Source organism: Palaemon carinicauda, chromosome 40 (genome assembly GCF_036898095.1).
Source record: "Palaemon carinicauda isolate YSFRI2023 chromosome 40, ASM3689809v2, whole genome shotgun sequence".
In the NCBI taxonomy this organism is placed as follows: Eukaryota; Metazoa; Arthropoda; class Malacostraca; order Decapoda; family Palaemonidae; genus Palaemon; species Palaemon carinicauda.
The window spans coordinates 39,869,315-39,891,197 of NC_090764.1; the positions used below are offsets into that span (position 1 = coordinate 39,869,315).

Consider the following 21,883-nt stretch of genomic DNA (forward strand, 5'->3'; position numbering starts at 1 on the left):
AACCTTACGAAAGAAAATGTAAGATTTAGAATTAACTGTAGACCTATATTCAAGGTTTATAAAGACATAGATATTCCAAGTACTAAGTTTTGGAAGATCCGAAATCAAAGGATTATTAGTATTAAGAATAACTTTATGCATCAGGCACTATAAAGGAGCGTTAGCACACACATCAGCGATATGGAATTCCATGGACCTAAAATTCTTTTCAAAGAATTTCAGATAAGAAACAGCTGCTGAAGAATAAGCAGAAAACCAGTGCTTAAAACTGGAGAATAAAATGTTTTTAAATATTTTCACCACTTGTTAAACGGGTTTCCTAGAATCTTTAAGATTTTTTTTTACTACAACCTACCAAAATTTTGTACAATTTAGATACAATCAAATATGTTTCTTAAAAAATGATTATGCAATCAAAAATGACACCGAAAGATTTAAAGAAACATTATCAAGTAAAAACCTAGGAAGATCCAGTGTCTTAAACTTTTTTTTTCTTTTTAACTTAATCTTCAATCGTTTGCGCTATACACTAATTCTAGTTAGATGTCTATCAAGACATTGAGCAACAAGAGGCCTAAACTCAGAAGATGATATCGATGTAAAGAGAGTGGCATCATTTACATAAGCCCTGTCCACACGGTCGAGCATGCCCGACGGGCAAACAGTGATACCAGGCCACAATAGTTAATGAAAATGAGGGTTGATGACGTCAGAAGCGGGACAACTAATGGCAGGGATATGGCAACACTGTATGATGCCAGATCCCTGTCTGTGGTTTTCCCGCTTCAGACGTCATTAACCCTCATTCTTACTAACGAGTGTGGTCTGGTATCACTGTTTGCCCGTCGGGCATGCTCGATTGTGTGGACAGGGCTTAAGTAACAAAATTATTTTTAAAAGCAAACCACATAATCATGATATGAAAGGCAAAGGAGCAAGAAACTACACTGGTACACTGAGAAACACTAGAGGTTACATCTACAACTACTCTTTGCAATTTGTTAGATAAAAATTCAATAATAAAACTGAAAAAAAAAAAAATACATCTGCCAACCCCTCTCTGATTGAATTTGCCAGACAAAAAGAAGAATCGCCAAATGTTTCAAATGTACCTACTTATATAATGACGAAATTTAACTTTTATTTTGTAAAGAATTTTCGGTCCCAATGATAGTTATATAATACATTCTAAACACTCCCAATTACCCCTTATTAGAATTGTATCCACACGACAATTTGTGCGCATACCACTACGCAGAATCCCCATGAACTAGCGATTTGTTTTTATTGTTACAGCAAATATATATATATATATATATATATATATATATATATATATATATATATATATATATATATATATATATATATATATATATAGACGGATCATAGGAAAAGCAAAAATACTCTTGCAATGGAAATGGCTATCTCACCTGTGTGGTTTAATCTATCAAAATTTGGTTACTGAATCCAAGTAATGTCAATTTATGACACTCTATAACAAGAGCTATTGCATTTGTACGTCTTTTTTTAATATAACGTTTTGTTGTAAGTTATATTTAAATAATGCGGAACAAAGGAAATCGTCATGAAAGCTGAAATTTTTGGCAGGAAAGTTTTGTGTCCCCTAAATAGAAGATTTACATCAAACGCCTGTCCAGGGAACCTTTTTTAAACGACCTACATGAAAGGTCTTGTGTTCAGAAAGTAAGAAAAAACCAGATTGTAAAATAATGACACAGGCATATTTTTCGTTCTATTTCAGAAACAAAGCATTCTATTGAAAAGGTTTTTTTTTTAGTTTTTCTATTATATATTCAGTAATGATATTTGGATTTAATACCGTGTATGAAGAGACAAGCATGATGCAACACGCACACAAATATATATATATATATATATATATATATATATATATATATATATATATATATATATATATATATATATATATATACATATCCTTTTCTGAATGGGTATACCTTAACGTGGTGAAAGTGATTGCGTATCGCCATGATCAGCAAAGCTATACTAGTCAGGGCCACCCATACTATTTTGGTTTGCTGTGAACGATTAGACTAAAGTCTCCCACCAACACCAATCCGCAGTGGACAGCATGGTGATGAAAACTGAGCAAACCCCATACATGAATAAGGTCTTTCCTGAGGCCTTTATCCTGAAGTAGACTAGAAATGGCTGCATTTTTTGTTGTATATATATATATATATATATATATATATATATATATATATATATATATACAGGTATATATATATATATATATATATATGTGTGTGTATATATATACAGGTATATATATATATATATATATATATATATATATATATCTACTGTATATATGTATATATATGCATTTATATATCTACTGCATATATATATATATATATATATATATATATATATATATATAATTATATATATATATATATATATATATATATATATATATATATATATATATATATATATATACTATATAGATAAGTACGGTGAAAATTATTTATTTCGTTTATTCTAATCATCGACGCAGTTGTGCAGGTTTTTTTAACTCAATGTGTTAATGCATGATCCCTCCCAACTCCCAAGGCCTGATTGACAGAAAAACAGAATAATAAAGAGGCTTACAATTACAGTACACGTAATTTTTACTTGATACTTGCTGTTTAATTTCAGGTTTGTGTTTCATTAAAAAGATTGTCCCTAAAGATTTGAACACAATGCTAATTTTGCTATAATATCTGTCTCTTGGCGTGTATTTGACTTTATTATTGCCTTTTATTGGCATATTTCTCATGCAAAGTTGCCCAGTGCTTCATATATTGGGTTAACAATGTTGATCTTCTGAACAAAGAACCTACTCACCTAATCATAAGTAATTACAAAAACTTATAACAGTATAACGATAGTTAAAAAATAGTTACTTGATGTCACTTTAAACTTCAAGTCCTGGTTTTCTCATAAGTTCGTAAGAAAGTGTTTGTTGATAACGAACATCCTGAAAACATAACGAGATTACAGGGATTTTGAATTCATGCATCTATTAATGTAACCATAGACAGCGTTTCTATTAGTTTTTTTCTGTCACGTGATGACGAAACTAATATTACTTATACAGCATAGACAAAAAGGGGATAAATCTTTTCAAATAATCCATCGGTGTATGACGATCTATTCTTTTTTGCATAAAAGGTTTACAGGCAACATTGGCACTAAATAGTTTTCTATACAATTCTAGCCCCTTGAGGTATAATGGAGAACAGCCACAAAAGTGTTTTTTTTATATAAACCCTTTAAGCGGTCACCTTTTTTTGCAAGGTTAAATTCTTAGTTTGTTCACGTGTTTCGTTCTTTCTTTCTTTATTGCAAGGTCGACTATTGTATAGTTTTACCTTTGCCATTCAACAACTATTTCTGTATCCCATAACAATTTTCCGTGATATGTTTTATGTTCCCAAGTTGACTGATTGGTTGTTTGGAATACATTTGATATAGTCCGAGACGAAAACATTGATGTTCTTTGTCAAAGTTCGTCCAGCTTTTAGGGTTTTTTTTACTCTTACGAAGGGGGTAGAGCTTCTGGTAACAAAATAACTGGATCAAGTTCATCTTCAAAGCATATTGATTGTTCCTATGTTTTTGAACGATCATTGCGTAGAAGATACATTTTACGATATACAAATTTATTTCAACCGAAACAGGGTTTTCTACATTATTTGCCATTTCATATGATTATTGAAAGATGTAGTCATGCTTATAATCTTTGCAGTTAACTGAATTCTGTCAAGCAAGTCTCACTTATTATCATTATCATTATTACAAACTAGGCTATAACCACAATTGGAAAAGCAAGGTGTTATAAGCCCAAGGGCTCCAACAGGGAAAAATAGCCAAATGAGGAAAGGAAACAAGGAAATAAACTACAAGAGAAAAATCAACAATGAAAATAAAATATTTCAAGAACAGAAACATTAAATTAGATCCATCACATATAGACTATAAAGAATTTTTTTATATCCCTTATTTCTAAACTTTAAAATGATAATGAACATCAATTTGCTTAAATTTACCGCTGTTCTAAATGGTTTCAAATGAATTATTTCAGGTCTATTGCAACAAGCAAATTCCAACCGACAGACGCCCGAAGCGCCTTTCCTTGTTTCGACGAGCCCTCCTTCAAGAGTTCCTTCACGACTACTCTCGTCCGGCCTTCTGAGGGATACATCGCTTTGTCCAACATGCCCGTGGAGGTAAACGAGTGAAAATGGTTTTAATAATATAATTTCAAACTAGATCTGTCTAAAGATACGTCAATACTCTTTTGGCTTTATTGCTATACCTCTGTTGGAGAAGTGGATTTTGTTCACTTTTAATTGTATTTCATCTTTAATAAACAACCATGAATGAAAGTTTCTTCAGGTCTACGGATGATTATATGATATTCATCCTGTGCCTCATCAACAGGGCTTAAACTTTTAAGGTAATTACCTTAGTTTTAGGTAATTTGCACGATTTCAAGGTAATTTTTAACGCAATTCTAAGGTAATTTCCGTTTTACGAAATTTCGAGCCTCAAATTAAAGGAAATTGGAGAAATTTTAAGGTAATCTCTGGTAAAAAGCAGCAGCATCTAAGGTAAGGGCCACATGCTCAAGTTTAAAACCTGTTCATCATGTCAATACAACAATAAAGCCCCATTTTCACTGCCTGCATCTAGCTACAACGTCACCAAGTTTCTGAGTCGTAAATCAAATGAATAACGCAGCGTTGATTCTCGCAGGTCTGATTTCAATTTGCCTAAGATTTGTTGTTAACTTAACAAATGTATCCCGGTGAAAGAGATTGTGTATCGTCATGATCAGCTAAGCTGTACAAGTCCGGGTCACCCATACTAGGTTGGTTTGCTGTGAAAGACCAAGAAGAAGTCACCCATATTAGGTTGATTTGCTGTGAACGATCAAGAAGTCTCCCACCATCACCAATCCGCATTTGGCCAGCGTGGTGATGAAAACTAGCCAAACCCCAAACTTGAATAAGGACATGCATGACGTGTTTGTTCTGTAGTGGACTAAAAACGACTGCATTTGTTGTTTTTGTAATCAATGTCATGTTCTAGTTGGCCTCCTCATTCATTTTGCTTCTATCTTTTCCAGAGGGAAATTCCCAACTCACCATCTCAAGGCTTAACAGAGGTGATCTTCCAGCGATCTGTTCCTATGGTGACTTATCTGGCTTGTTTCATCGTCTGCGATTTCAAATATGTTGAAGTCTTGACCCAAGATAACAAGCCTTTCAGGGTGTACTCCACGGCTGACCAGGTAAAGTTGAATGATACAAATGTGACACAAAAGTTATAGGTGATATAATTAAGTTTAATACTCTGTTGCGTTTCCACTAATAATTCTCCATGATTGTTTAGATAACTTACATCTAGGTAAATCTTAAAAATTTATGATATATAGTTATAGTAAGCTTGATCGAAATTAATCAAATTATTTTCGTCAGTTTGTACCTAAAGCTAATTATTTTTAGCTATTCCTAAATCCCACACAGACTCTAAAAACAATAATGAATATCGAGAAAAAGACGAGCAGACTCAAAAAAATATTCTATAAAAAACAATTGGAACTTATTTCTTTTTTTTTTTTTCAAGGATTTTATATTGGCTTCATGAATTTGAAAAGAAATTTTCCGATTTACAAACTTTTTGAAATAACTAATTTGTTTAAGAAAACGGGTATTGCAGATCATTGCCAGTTTGCCAAGCGGTTCCCCAAACATAAGGTGAATCTGAACTATTACAAGGGCCATATCTTCACCCAAATTGTTGTTATACATGTCACTGTAATTTCTAGTTCACATCTGAATCTTTGCCTCTCAGAATTTCATTAGTACACACACACACACACACACACACACACACACACATATATATATATATATATATATATATATATATATATATATATATATATATATATATATATATCTTAAATCTAAACTTTCAATATCAGCTAGATTTACGTAATATAAATGTTCTTGCAATGGAAGCATATATCGTAGTACATTATTGAAATTATTTATTTTCTTCCAGTTGAGTCGCACTAATTACTCCAGAGACTTGGGTGTTCATGTTCTCAACTACTTTGAGGATTACTTCGATGTTAAATATCCTCTACCAAAACAAGGTGATTATTTACTTTCTATCATTGAGGGGAAAAAAGTCGTGCCTATCAAAATAAAATCGATACAATTGTCTCTTATTTACGATTCTGTTTTCAATATTGATATAAATTAATTCATGAGACGGCGCTGAACAGGTAAATCGGGTATATTTTAGAATTTCGATGCCTAAGTAATTGACTGATTAAAAAATGTGTGCTTTGCATAAATTTTCAATATTTTGTTAAAATTATTTTCAGTTATTTCTCAGTGACCATTCTGTTCATTTCTGAACTTAACTGGAGATTCAATTATCATGAAAGTGATCCCATAATTAACATGAAAACCTGAAAAACATTCCAAACTTCTTTATGGGGACCAGTTCAAAGAAACTCAAATAATAAAATCGCTAAAACAAGCCAAATGTAGCTGGCGATAAACGTCCTGACAAGTCTTGTCGACATCATTCCACTCTAATACATCCTCACCATTCCTGCAGACATGATAGCCATCCCGGACTTCATATCCGGTGCCATGGAGCACTGGGGACTCATCACGTACCGGGAAGTCAACCTCTTGTACGACGACGAAGGATCATCGTCATTTAACAAGCAGCGAGTAGCCTCCGTCGTTGCCCATGAACTGGCACATATGTGGTTCGGAAACCTGGGTAAGTTTGGTTAAAAAATTACACATTGACCACTTCATGATCTGCATCTTTTTTTCTTTCTTTTTTTCTCTCCCCCGTTGCTCCCCTTCGCCTGACGAGGGACTGACATATGCGGACTCCCCTACTACTGCTACTTCAGCGGTCACAAAGGTTACCCCGTGGTAGCAGCAGGGCCTATCGGGACTGCGTCACAATCGCTTGTCATCAATTTCTATCAATATCACACTCTTTTGATTCTCACACTTATCTTTCTGTCTATTATTATTATTATTATTATTATTATTATTATTATTATTATTATTATTATTATTATCTAAGTTACAACCCCAAAGGCTCCAACGAGGAAAAATAGCCCAGTGAGGAAAGGAAATAAGGAAATAAATATACTATATGAGAAGTAATGAAGTTAAAATAAGATATTTTAAGAACAATAACAACATTAAAACATATCTTTCATATATAAACTATAAAAGGACTTATGTCAGCCTGTTCAACTTAGAAACATTTGCTGCAAGTTTGAACTTTTGAAGTTCTACCGATTCAACTACCCGAGTAGGAAGATCATTCTACATCTTGGTCACAGCTGGAATAAAACTTTTAGAATACTGTGTAGTATGATAGAGAAGGCCTGACTATTAGAATTAACTGCATGCCTAGTATTACGAACAGGATGGAACTGTTCGGGAAGATCTGAATGTAGAGGATGGCCAGAATTATGAAAAAATCTTATACGACATGCATAATGAACTAATTAAACGACGGTGCCAGAGTTTAATATCTAGATCTGGAATAACAAATTTAATAGACAGTAAGTTCTTCTCCAACAAAATAAGATGAGAATCAGCATCTGAAGATCAGACAGGAGAACAATACTCGAAACAAGGTAATTGAAACAATTAAAACACTTCAGCGTAGATTGATCACCGAAAGTCTTATAGGACTTTCTCAATAAGCCATTTTTTTATGCAATTGAAGAAGACGCAGACCTAATGTGTTTCTCAAAAGTGAACTTGTTGTCGAGAATCAAACCTAATATTTTAAAAGAGTTATACAGAGGTAAAGAAACATTATGAATGCTGTGATATCTAAGAAGAGCCTTGATATTCATGTGATTTACGGTGGTTTATATTATCAACATTTTACTGCGATGACAATTGTTATATAATAAAACACCTAGGATGAAACCAAGAATGGCATGTAATTAAACCTTTATTATTCCGTTCTTCTCATTCTTTGCGAAGTTTTAACAACTAAATTAGATAATGACCTTCATTTTAAATATTTAATAGAATAGCTGTTTATCCCTCATTCAGTTAATCTTTTGATACTTTCGCTCATGTTAATTCAGTATATGTTAAAATTATATCTAGTGTTCTCTCATACTTTTGAACAGACTTTTATTCATCAGATTGCGCCACAATGATTGAAAACTAAATTAGTTTGAAATCTATCAAACTTTTAGTACAAAAATCCTTCAACATTCGAGTGAAAATATTGAGGATTAAACTAATGTGAATTATTTAATTTCCTTATAGAATCCTTTAATACCATTCACACAAGTCATATATATGATAATTAACGTATGAGGGCAGTTTTGAAATGTTGTACCTATATATTTTGTTGGTTTCACTCCACAGAAACTGAGATGTTTATCAGGATTCTTCCAATTCAATTTCATTTTATCCAGTGCCTACTGCATTATCAGAGTTGTGGATAAAAACCTTTGTATTGATAAAGGTGAAAATTTGGATAAAAACTTTTGAATTGAAAAGGTGAAAATTGGATCGCCATTATGAAGAAAAAAAAAGCTAGCATATGTAGAGTACAAATAACTTAAAGCTAGACTTGAGCAATTGAAGCTCACAGCATTAGCACAAAAAGTAAATTCCTTTTAAAAGTTTAGATTTAATTGCCCATTTTGTGTTTTGCTTAAGCTAGTATTTCTACTTTACAGTGACCCTTGAGTGGTGGGATGACCTGTGGTTGAACGAAGGATTCGCAAGTTATATAGAATACAAGGGAGTCGCCAATTACGAGAAAGATTGGGATATGGTAAGTTGACATATTGACATGTCCTATTGCGATTTTTATTTAACTCCGAAAATAAGGGTGGTTATATTTTCGGCAGTTTTCTCGGTCAATTAGAGAGGGATAAATAAAAGGAGGACAGGCAAAAACTGTAAAACACTGAATGAGGATACTCAATAGCTTACTTGATACCCAATAAAAGCTTTTCTTGTGGTGGTCAATGGAGGCGTATGTTTCGTGATCTACACCTCAATAAACGATGAACAACCCTTTCCTGACAAATGAAGTTTCAATGAACAAAATTTCTCTTATTCCCTGCTCGATGTGGAAAATTACCTCTAGCAAGAATGCTACCTTCAGGCTAAATTTTTGTTTGTTAGAATGCTCCTTTTTCTTTGCATTCTTTATCGATTGGTTAGCAAGATGACTAAAAAGTTACTTGCAGATTTTTTTTCCAAAATTGTACAAGGGGATCTTATGACTGGCAACAAAGGATATGATTTTTGCGAGACATCCTAGTCTGGATAACTAATCTTTGCGTCCGGGTGTGGGTTAACTTGAATGGAGTCTTCCATTTCGATATGATTATTTCCCCGAGTATCTTATCATGAAGGAAGCCATAAAACTTTCCCTTCAAGAAACTCCACGTATGAACAACGTGTTGGTATTCTTAATTTGGAGTAAGCTGGTCTCTTACTGAAGAAAGGTCTTGATCTTTGAGCAGTATGTGAGAATATCCAGGAAATAGTTCTCTTGTCAATGTGTTCCCAAGTATAATGCCGTACATATTGAGTGTAACTTCAGTATGTACTAAATTTATATTTATTCCCTGTAACTAGTGCATGGTAATTTTTTGGTCAATAATTACCTTTCATATAAGACAGGTAACTTAGTACAGGTGAATTTTTAAAGTGACCATTCCAACAGCAGCATGCGATTCTTCGACAAGAATTTTGTACACCAACGTGTTGAAACTTTGTAAGAAATTGATAGTTTATAATATAGGATTCACAAATAACTTTTTACATATCCTGAATAGATTTACAGCAGGCTTTACAGGATTCATTAGAAAAAAAAAATATAGTATCAAGAGCAAATCAGGATCTCTTTGGCCTCACTCACCCGGGTAACTGGGCAATTTCAATACCACAATAAAATAATCACACTTGAGTAAGTTATATAAACTACATAAAATAACATTTAGGAAGAATCCCGTTTAATAGTACTTCGCTCCGCATCTTACAGAAATAAAACTACACGCTCCACCTAAAGCATTTTGAAATTATCCTTATTTTCAGGAGGGCCAGTTTGTCATTGACGACCTACAAAGAGTGATGGTTCTGGACTCCCAATTGAGTTCTCATCCCATAGTGCAAGCAGTCAACCACCCGGATGAAATCACCGAGATCTTTGACAGCATCTCCTACTCAAAGGTGAGGCTCATACATTATTTTTCATGATCGCTATAGATGATAATTTTTCGTTGGTAAAATAGTTTGGTCATTATATTACATTTTATAGAAGCAAATTTTTTTTTTCAGGCTATAATTATCCATGTTTTTTCTAGGATTTGCAGTTTTTGTTTATTTTTGAGGTGGTAAATTAGTTATTTTGTATGATCATAAGCAGAAAATTAATTTTCTTGTTGATATCTAGTGAACCTTATTCCATTCCCCTTCAAAGTTGTTAAAGGGTCCATGTGAAAGTAATAACTGAAACACCTTATATGTAACTGGGTATCATTTTATAGACATGGAAATATTGTTTTTAAAGCCCTAAGAAAATAATATATATCCCAGGGACTTGGTTGCTGCTTTTATCATAGATTTTATTATATTGTACTGTACAAAGAGAATTTCAGTTCTCTCACCGAAATGTTTTCTCTGGTGTTTTATCGAATTTCCCTAAAAGCCTGACTTTATCTTAATCACCCAAGAATAAATCATCTCTTTAAAGCCTAAATATAGCCAACTGAGCTATCATGTAATCACTCCTTAAACTGAGGCCCTTCCTGGCTACTAATCATGAGGTATTCATAACTGCAAATCTTGATGACTACTAATCCTAACACAATCATAACTGCTAATCTTGAAGCATTTATTAAAACCTGAAGAATTCCATGGCTGCTAATCTTCATGCCTTCACGACAGCCTATCTTGAACCCTTCCTGATGATCTTAAGGCCTTCATGGCTACTAATCTTGAGGCCTTCGTGACTGATAATCTTAAGGCCTCCATGATTGCTAATTTTGAGATCTTCATGACTGCTAATCTTTAGGGCCCTTATGATTGTTAATCTCAAGGCCTTCATGAATACTAACATTGAGGTCTTCATTACTATTAATTTTGATGTTTTTATGACTATTAATCTTAAAGTCTTCATGACTATTAATTTGGAAAACTTTAAGAACAGTAATAACTATTAATTTTGATGTCTTCATGACTGCTAATCTTGAGGCCTTCATAGTTGCTAATCTTAATGCCTCCATGACTGCTAATGTTGACGTCTTCATGACTACTAATTTTAAAACCTTTATGACTACCAACGTTGAATCCATCATATCTGATAATCTTAGGGCATTCAGGACTACTGATCGTGAGGCATTTGTGCCTGTTAATTTTTAGGCCTTTGGGAATGCTAGTCTTAAGAAGTTCTGACTAACAATCTTGAAGCTTCATGAATATTAGTTTTGAGGCCTCCCTGGCAGCAAAAATCTTGAGGCCTCCAGGACTACTAATCTTTAGGCCTTCATGATTACTAATTGCATGTTTTTCATGACTGCTAATCTTTACAGGGAGCTTCTGTTCTCCGTATGTTGGAGGACTTCTTGGGCCCAGAGACATTCCGTGCCGGAGTGAGCAGCTTTTTGCGCAAGTTCAAATATGACAATGCAGTCACTAAGGACTTGTGGACAGAGCTAGAGAAAATCTCCAAGGGAAATCTTAATATCAGTAATATAATGGATACCTGGACTAGGCAGATGGGCTATCCAGTGCTCTCTGTTAAGAGGTCTTCTGCAGACTCGGTAAGAAATGTTTAGTATATATACATTCATATATATATATGTATGTGTGTGTGATAATTTTGCACATTTATACGGTTTTTTCATATATATTCATATAAGCCATATATTATACACTTCTTAATATCTGGATTCACTCTTTCTCCGGATCAGAGACCCAAGGGGAAATCAACTTAATGATAGTAGCTTCTGGTCGGCCAGGGAATCGAACCCAGGCCCAAGAAACTGAGATCCCATTGACTTAGCCACTCAGTCACAAAGAGCTGAGTGTCTAAGTCAATGGGACCTCAGTTTTTTTGGGGGTCCGGGTTCGATTCTCTGGCCGACCAGAAGCTATTATCATCAAGTTCATTCCCCCTTGGGTCTTTGATCCCGAGGTAGAGAGAATCCAGATATTAAGGTGTATTATATATATATATATATATATATATATATATATATATATATATATATATATATATATATATACTTACACACATACACACACACACATATATATATATATATATATATACTTACACACACTTATATATATATATATATATATATATATATATATATATATATATATATATATATTTATATATATATATACATATATATATTTATATATATGTATATATTCATATATATATATGTATATATTCATATATATATATATATATATATATATATATAATTTACTACTATTGGCGTTATTTTCTTTTCTTAGACACAAATAAAACTCTAATTATATTCAATATAAAAATCATTACTACTGGACTATATGTTTCAAATTCCGTGAATTAAATCTAATCATTCCACATCTGTTTCAGGCTGAGCTACTTATGGGCGAATCTATTCGAGTAATATCTAGCTTCCTGGCTTTGTATGGATATTATCATTCAAGTTTTGTGAAAAAGTAAATAAAATAAAGAAATAAACGAATAAATAAATAAAGAATAAAACCGAAATCAAAGTTAACAATGGAATCGTTTTCAAATCTTAGTGAATGATTGAGTGGGCAGGCATCGGTGGTGTATAGGTTGTCAAATTCAGTGATATGGCATAAAATCATCTGGTTAATGAAGTCTTCGATATACCCGAGCTGAGTCTTATATTTCACCAGCATCTCTTGAATACTATAAATAGAATCTATAAGGATTGCGTTATTCTCAAATTTTACTAGGTTTTGAAGATTGACAATTATCTCCAAAAAAAAAAAAAAAAAAAACTATATAGGGCCTCCTATAAACGCTTAATAACAAACGATCAGCAGCAATACTCAGAATTCTGATGGGTATTATGTATTATACCTTTCATCACATAGATTGATAGGTTTAAACATGATCAAGGTTATTTCACACAAACCTTGAAATCTATCAAATATCAACAAAAGTGCAAAATATTTTTCTATTTTATGACATTTAATAAAAATGATAGTTCCCATATTCAACAAAATATTGAGTAGCTCAAGTACATGAAGTAAGTCTCTCAATCCATTTCAAGCACATTGGCTATAACTCTTACCCAGGAAAAAACACTACATATTTCAAATGAGACAAAATGTAAAGGTACTGAGCTTGTGTGTACTCAAACAGTTGTGTGATTGATAATTCGGAGGCGAGGTAGGATTCGTCGCAACCTGTAGTGATCTCTGTGCCATGACCTAAAATACAATAACATAGTAAATCTACAATCATGCGAAAAACAAGAGCATAAGTACAGTAGGCTACGTTTTCTAATTTTGTTGTATTGATGGTGAAATACAATTGCCCGGGTTACTTTTTAATAAGACATAGATTTAATAGCGAAGAGTGAAATGTCTATTTGATTGCCTATATGATTAATAACACTAAATATCCGCAGTTGGGCAATCTTGCATTGGACGTTAGAAGCTTCATTTACCTTTCACTTTCAGTAAAATGTATTGTATTTGGAAGCTTCAGCGAAACCCAAATTTGTCTTAAGCTGTAAATATTTTCCTTTTCTTTTTCTCGCAGAATAAAATAGAACTCCGACAGAAGCGGTTCCTCCTAGACCCCACGGCAGAAAGTCCCGACGACTCTCCATATGGATACCTGTGGGACATTCCCGTCTCTTACGCTACCAGCGTTTCTAACAAGACCCAAACTTGGTTCTGGAGGAACAATGATACATGTAAGTTTTGAATCTGACAATAAATGGCTGGAAAGCAATGCTGTATTAACCCATAGGCTTCGAGCTTCTTTGGGACCCTAGACATCTACAACGACATCCCACCTCCCCAAGAATTTCACGCTCTCTTTTCATACAATTTATTACAATATCATAAATGAAGTAAATAATCTATAATCTTATCATTTAACACGAAAAAAAATTTAATATAGGCTCCTGGTTTTGTGGTCGCCTGCTCTTGCTTTGCCCCTAGACTTCAGGCTAGTCTGCCTAGGGATAATACGGCTCTACTGGAAAGAACATTATTTCTACTATTGTATCACGCTGTTGCATTCATTTCGCTTGTGATATTTATTCAATCGCATATTTATTACTATTTAGATTTATTGTAGCTTAATATTAAGAATGAGTTTGAAGTTTTGCAGTCTCGGTCTAGGTATCAATTTCTCATTGGTCTTATACATTTCTACTTCTCTAAGATTGATGGAGGTGTTTAGAGAACTAATGTCATGACACTTAAAGGGTGACACAAATGCAAGTGATATCGGGCAAAAATGTAATTATTCATAGAAACTCAGGAAAAAAAAGTTACTATTTTCATATGCAAAAAAATATTTGAATCCGACACCTACCAGTAATCATTCTAGCGCCATTTATTTTTCATGATAGTTCCTAACTATTACTGGAAAATATAGGCTAATCAAATAGGAATATCAGGTATACACAAAATGAGAATGGACAGAGATGATTTTCGTGTCGTATAAGGTCCTGTCACAACGTAAATTTCTTTCGTTAAAGTATTAATATAATATTTGCTCGTGATGCTCTTTAAAAGAAAAAAAAAAAGTTTACAGAGCCTCGCGGTTCAATAATAACTGTAAGTACCTATCCTCGTTTTGATGAAGAACTAGGATTAGTCACTGTTGTAAAATTCTGTTTCTCAAGGTATTTTTCCCTGCTACTTCAGTGTCATTTTCATTTAAGTAGAGACTTCTAGCAGATTACTCCTTATAACTTCCGATCCGGGTCTGTATACTTATTCTTTGTCAAATTTTCATGCAAAAAAAAAAAAAAATGTACAAAGATAAGCCATGTTGTCTATCATGAGTGAAATGAGATTCTTTGACCAGGGCTGCAAGATGAGTCTTATTTTGATGTTGGTTTTTAGTAACATGATATTTTATCGCCTATTGTAGCCTATGCAGAATGTAGTCTCGCACATTATTTTCTTTTTTCTTTTTTTCCCTATAAAATGATTAATTTAATTTCCACAGTTTGATCCCACCTTATCAAAATCTCTTGTATTTGAAGGTAATCGTGATGACAATATATTTTTAATATTCTGAGAGTCTAGAGATATAAGCTTCTTCACATATATACAAACTAGTGTACGCCACCCGCCAAAATGACGTCTAAATGTATAGACAGATATGTACATACACGCATACTCAACCTTACATATTCAATCCTTCCCTTTCCCTCCCCCTTCTCACGGTGGCCAGGCTATAACACGATAGTTTTGGGCAATTTATGGTAGATTGTTGTTTTTCGAGGGGTTGCCGTCGAGCGTAGCATATATATATATATATATATATATATATATATATATATATATATATATATATATATATATATATATATATATATATATATATGGAGATTACTCAAGTGCCATATGTGGATGAGATCATGATGAGGGGTAGATGAAGATGGTTTGGGCATGCTTTTCACATTCCCCAAGAGAGATTAGCTCACCAAACGTTCAGCTGGGCTCCACGAGGCACTTAATATTTGCCTCTAATGCTCATAAGGATATATATATATATATATATATATATATATATATATATATATATATGTGTGTGTGTGTGTGTGTGTGTGTGTGTGTGTGTGTGTGTGTGCGTGTGTGTGTGCGTGTGATAAAAACGAAGAACAAATACGTGTGTAACCCTCATCAGTTTAAATCTCTTGCATACTTATTTTAGCTATCAGGGGAATATTATTACAATGAATTCGTAGACAAAATAATATTTAATGAATTATAACGGACAAAAATTATTCGTAACTTTGCAGTCTTACGAAGACCAATTCACCGAGAAAAGCATCGGATGTAAACAGAAACTAGACGTTTTTCGGATACGAATGAAACTACAAATCTTAGGACATTTGTGGCAAATTGTACATATTTCATTTCTAACAAGGATAAATGTAAACTAAAGCTGCAAAACAATTGAGCAAGCCATGCGAGAGAAAAGCCATAGGGCTATTTCAACAGGAAACGATCTTACCAATCTAACAGATTTCAGCGGAATTCCACCCACACCTAACCTGACCTAGGGCTCAGCAGATCATAAGATGAGACGATGATGCTTTGATTTAGTCAAAAAGGTCTCTATAATCTAATACAGCATCAGCTACTATTCTGCAGTTTCATCATTGAAGAGTACCGAACCATATACATTTCGAAACTGTACTATTCTATTGTGCAGAAATTTCAATAGTTTCATTTAAACCAGTTCTAGAATTAGGCAGCAAATTTCTGACATTCCCAGTTACATCATACAAACTGGTCTACTTATTACACTATCTCACGACCTTCCTTAACGATCCTTTTTCAGAGATACATAGTAGTTACTCGTATGCAACTCTTTAATACAGAAGTTACGTTGACAGAAACAGTAGACCTACGCCATAAACCTACCTATCGCTAACGTAGTTTTTCTGATCAAGATTTATGATCACACAATGTGAAATTCTAATTTTTGCATTAAAGTGGCCACTATAAGTATCACTGCAGTCCTAATATGCTTAAAATACGAGATATTTAAAGAACAACGAATATAGCCTACGCTATAGGCTACAGTTTGATTTGCAATTAAACAGTGTAACATGAATAGAACAATGTATGCATTGTTTACCTTTTGAACACCATCCCTTTTCTTTCTCATGATTTCCTACTCGTAATTTTAGAACCGTGTGCTGTACAACGTCCATTATCACTAGTCACTATTCGAGAAAAACAATACTATGCTTGATTCCCTGTACTCTCAAGGCGGGCGCCAATGTAAGAACGCCGCTCTGGTGGCAGCTAAACGAACTATCTCTGCTTCCAGGCAAAGTCACTGTCGCTGATCGATTGTGTTGCTTTTCGTCTCGTTATCATCATCCTTGTTCGTCATCCAAAACTTATTTTAACCCCATAGTTAAACTTTTTTTAAAAAAAACCTCGTCTCTTGTAGGTTACATATGCACAAGACACCACTCTTATGCCAAATGATACAGGGCAATTTTGATCAATGAATAAATCATCCGGCAAAGACAATAAACGGTCTTTAGTGCCTGGTTTAGGCGATGCTAGTTTTATAAAGCCTAGTCACCATAATTACATATATATTAGAAATTTGTGTTCATATTACACACACACACACACACACACACGGACGAGTGTGGCGATGAAATCTGACCAAACCTTAGACATGAATCTTTATTTGTTGTTGTGAATATATATATATATATATATACAGTATATATATATATATATATATATATATATATATATATATATATACTGTATATATACATGTGTATATATATATATATATATACAGTATATATATATATATATATATATATATATATATATATATATATATATATATATATGTGTGTGTGTATATATGTGTGTGTGTGTGTGTTTACACAATTGGTGTTTACCCTACTCTGTATATTGTAATACACAGCACTGTTGGGGATGGTGGAGAAAGACTAGACTGAATTGGTAACAGGAAATTAGCTGGCCTTGAGTAGGCTGATGACGCTGTCCTTATTAGCAAAACACAACAGGACTTGCAAAGCTTGCTTACGAGAATGCATGAAATATACATGAGGTTGGGCTCAAGATAAATAGAAGAAAGACAGATGATGAGAACGGAATATGTAATGGAAGATGAAACATTATTAGAAGGAGAAAGGATTAATTAGGTGGAATCATTCAAATATTTAGTTCAACTAGCAATAATCGCGAATCGGTTACCCCTAATTGGTTACGATACTATAACCTCTAATACAGGGTCTTTAGAATTGGAGTTTAATGAAAGATTAAAAAAAGCAAATCAGACAATGACTAGGTTAAGTAAAATATGGAAATCAAATCGCCAGCAATTACATATAAAAATCAGGCTATATATCAGTTAGTGAGATCGATCTTGCTATATGAATATGAGTCGTGTTATGACAATAATTCAATATCCAATAGATTTTGTAGATTTTAGAACAAACCCCTCAGAAGAATATTGGCAGTTGGATAGCAGAACAGGATTAGAAATGAAACTATGAGAGAGATTATTCGAATGCCATATGTGAATATATCATGGCGAGGGGTAGACGCTCTTCGCTCGCCCCAAAAGATATTAATAATAATAATAATAGTAATAATAACAATAATAATAATCTCCATTTAGTTCACCAAACTTTCAACTGGACTCCACAAGGCCTGAATGGCTGAGGATTATGAAGCGTGAAGTAGGAAATGATGGATGGAAAAGTATTGATTTAAAAGCTCAAGATAGAGACGATTGGTGAAATCTAACCGAGGCCCTTTGCGTTAATAGGCGTAGGTGTAGATGATGATAATGATTACACAATTCTAATTAATATTTATTTCCAGTGACTATTGATAAACCAGCGGAAGCATCCTGGATTAAATTCAATGTCGGGCAGTATGGGTTCTACAGAGTGAACTACGAACCATCCATGTGGCAAGAGATCATTGACTTGCTGATGAGCAATCATGAGGTAAAGTGTTCTCTCTTTTTTTTTTTTTACTTAACCTTGGAATTGACTAAATTCTAATTTTTCGAGTCTATCACATTACCGTGATATACACTGAATGTTAGGGTAAACTCTAGCTATCTTTTCGTCCATTTATTCATTCATTTAATCCCTATTTTAACTAATTTGTATGGAAAGAGTCATCCGGTTAGAGCGCAGAGCACATTTTTCTAACTTTTGCATATATTATATATATATATATATATATATATATATATATATATATATATATGTATATATGTGTGTGTGTATGTATGTATGTATGTATGTATGTATGGCCTACTGTATATAAAACACTGCATGAATAAGAATTTATGCATTTTTGGGTTTCATTTTTAATCGAGAATCTGAAGATAAGTCTGGTTGGCAGTAAAGATAATAAATTTTAATAAAAACAAGTACAACTATCAATGAACATATCATAGCTTAATTACGCTGGATGTAGAGTTGAATTAAAAAATTACTACTTAAATTATTGAATAAGGTCGGTATTGTTAGGTATTGAAATTTATAGTTAAAAAACCGCCAAATAACTTTTTTTACATTACATAATCTCAGTTTCTCAAAATAAAAAAAAATCTCTTAAACAGGCCCTCAGTCCGCCGGACAGATCGAGTTTGTTGGACGACGCCTTTAATTTAGCAGGAGCAGATATGTTGCCATACCAGACTGTCCTGTCCTTAGTTGCTTACATGAAGAAGGAGACCCACTACATTCCTTGGAAGACTGTCGTTTCCCACCTGGGCAAGACTGGGAGACTCCTCAGGAAGACTAAATCCTACCCATACTTTAGGGTGAGTAATAGTTTTGCTTTTGTATATCGAAATCACTTAGTAAAATTACTCTTCAATTTTGTACTTCACCCTTTTGTTCATGTGTACAATTGGACACAGGAATACCCGGTACACAAGACTCTGAGGCAGTGCAGTGTAGTCGGTGGGCTACACAGAAATTCTACACTCAGTATTGGTGTGACAGGGTGCTCTTCTTCAGCACGAGGTGGGTTTGGAACTCCTGTGTCCAACCGTACATATATCTCTCTTAAATTCTAGTTATACTAAACGTTTGGCCCTCAATGTGCTATGAAATTCAAATTCAGATCACAGAATCGTATTGGAAAGTTGGAAACCCTGCCGTCGAAGCCTATTTCCTATTTGTGAAGACATCTATGAACAGGGTATTATGTGAAGATGCCTCATGATAAGGAAGATTAACATCCTCTTATAAAGTACTCTCCTTTGTAGAAATATCCTTGATTGATTAAAGAGGACTAAGGCATATCGGAAATCCATTTTTTTCTTAAGCAAACACTCGATACCTCTTCAGGTATTTACCAGCCAACTAAATCATCATTTTGTCTAAATATACAAACCTTGAATGACAGAGCAAAATTCCTCCAGATTTGAAAATATTACCAAATTTCTCAGAGAATTAGAATATTTGAAATTCCTCATCTAAACTATTGGAATTGTTTTAGTACCACGAGTGCTAAATTCTAGTCATTGTCATTCTTCTTTGCAGAAATATATCGTTAATTTAGTGAAGGACCACGTCGAGAGACTAGGCTGGAACGACACAGGCAGTCACCTGGAAAGGTATAAGGAAACCTCGTTGATTAATTATTAATTATTGCACCACATCCATTCCCAGAACGAATCCAAATACTTGAATTACAGCATCCAGAGATTATTTCTGTTTTGAACGGAGCCATGCACCATCTCTTTCCAGGCGTAACCGTCTAGACTTGATGGCGCTGGCTTGCAATAATGGGTATGAACCTTGCCTGGAAGGCGCCTACGAGCGGCTCGTCAAGTGGATCAAAGATCCAGAATACTTCATTTCCCCCAACACTCGCTCACTTGTGTATAAGTACGGTGTTCAGAAGGCTGGTAAGTATCATAAATGGGATGGGGAATGACTCAATTTACTTGGAAGGAATAACAAATCAGCTCTCTCTCTCTCTCTCTCTCTCTCTCTCTCTCTCTCATAGTAAATGTTGATGTTGTTGTGAACTTGTTAAGATGATTACCGAAGTTACCAAAGGAAAAAAAAAATTGATATCAATATAACTTTACGACTTCATTGGAAACTACAGACCTGACTACAATTATTTTTGCATTTATTCATCTATGAAGATCCAAAGAGAAAGCTGATCAATTCCATATTTAAAACCTTGTTGTCAATACCACGGGGTGACTCACGGAATTATATTGCCTTTTTTAATATTTTTACATAATTTCAACAATTACTTGAAATTTATTTGCGGCAGGTACTCCCTTTATTCCAGTCTCATAAGAGCTAATATACAGAAACACTAGCTTATCTCATTTTTAGAATTCAAAACTTATGTGTAAATATGCTAGCAACTGGCTAAATGATTGCTGCATGTTAAATAATAAGCAAATATTGCATTATCATTGTGCTCATTCGATTATGGTACATTACAGCAAAACCAGAAAAATGGCAGTAAGTCTAATTTAGAGCAACTTGTAAAGTAAATGTGAAATTGAATTATAAAGTAAGATTTGGTAACAATAAACAAATATTCTGTCTCAAACCAAAAAAAAAAAAAAAAAAAAAAACACTAAGATACGTTAATAATTTTCAGGTTTTGAAGAATGGGAGACAATGAAGGATCGATATACCAAAGAAGTTAATGCTCAGGAGAAACTGAAACTGGCTGTTGGTCTGTCGAGCAGTAACGAAGACTGGATTGTTGAAAGGTAACGATGAAATGCATAAGAATTGATATTTTGAAATAGTCCAATATTTACACGACATGTTTTGCCTCATGTTTCTTTGCAAATCTTCAAGAACTTACATAATAGCTGGCACCAGTTGTTAGCTGATTTTTTATTTTTTTCAGAGTTCTTATATTGGTTTACATGTTTTAAGAGTTGTTCTTTTGGTTTAAATTTTTATATTACCAGATTCTTCAAAATTCAATATTTGAATCACATGATTCCAAGTTTTTTTTTTTTTTTTCAGAGCTTCAGTATTGTTTCCGCAAGACAATAT

General features: G+C 33.6%; 1 protein-coding gene across 1 annotated transcript in view; it reads left to right on the plus strand.

Annotated features, from left to right (window-relative positions):
- LOC137631715 (glutamyl aminopeptidase-like) overlaps positions 1 to 21,883 on the plus strand; it is an 88,852-nt gene that overhangs the window by 54,275 nt on the left and 12,694 nt on the right. The window contains exons 3-15 of the mRNA XM_068363593.1: positions 4,124 to 4,268; positions 5,171 to 5,335; positions 6,112 to 6,205; positions 6,679 to 6,849; positions 8,804 to 8,901; positions 10,176 to 10,310; positions 11,672 to 11,902; positions 13,882 to 14,038; positions 18,702 to 18,829; positions 19,456 to 19,659; positions 20,387 to 20,460; positions 20,594 to 20,754; positions 21,474 to 21,588. Of these exons, the coding sequence (XP_068219694.1) occupies positions 4,124 to 4,268; positions 5,171 to 5,335; positions 6,112 to 6,205; positions 6,679 to 6,849; positions 8,804 to 8,901; positions 10,176 to 10,310; positions 11,672 to 11,902; positions 13,882 to 14,038; positions 18,702 to 18,829; positions 19,456 to 19,659; positions 20,387 to 20,460; positions 20,594 to 20,754; positions 21,474 to 21,588 (1,878 nt within the window). The remainder of the gene's footprint in view (positions 1 to 4,123; positions 4,269 to 5,170; positions 5,336 to 6,111; positions 6,206 to 6,678; positions 6,850 to 8,803; positions 8,902 to 10,175; positions 10,311 to 11,671; positions 11,903 to 13,881; positions 14,039 to 18,701; positions 18,830 to 19,455; positions 19,660 to 20,386; positions 20,461 to 20,593; positions 20,755 to 21,473; positions 21,589 to 21,883) is intronic.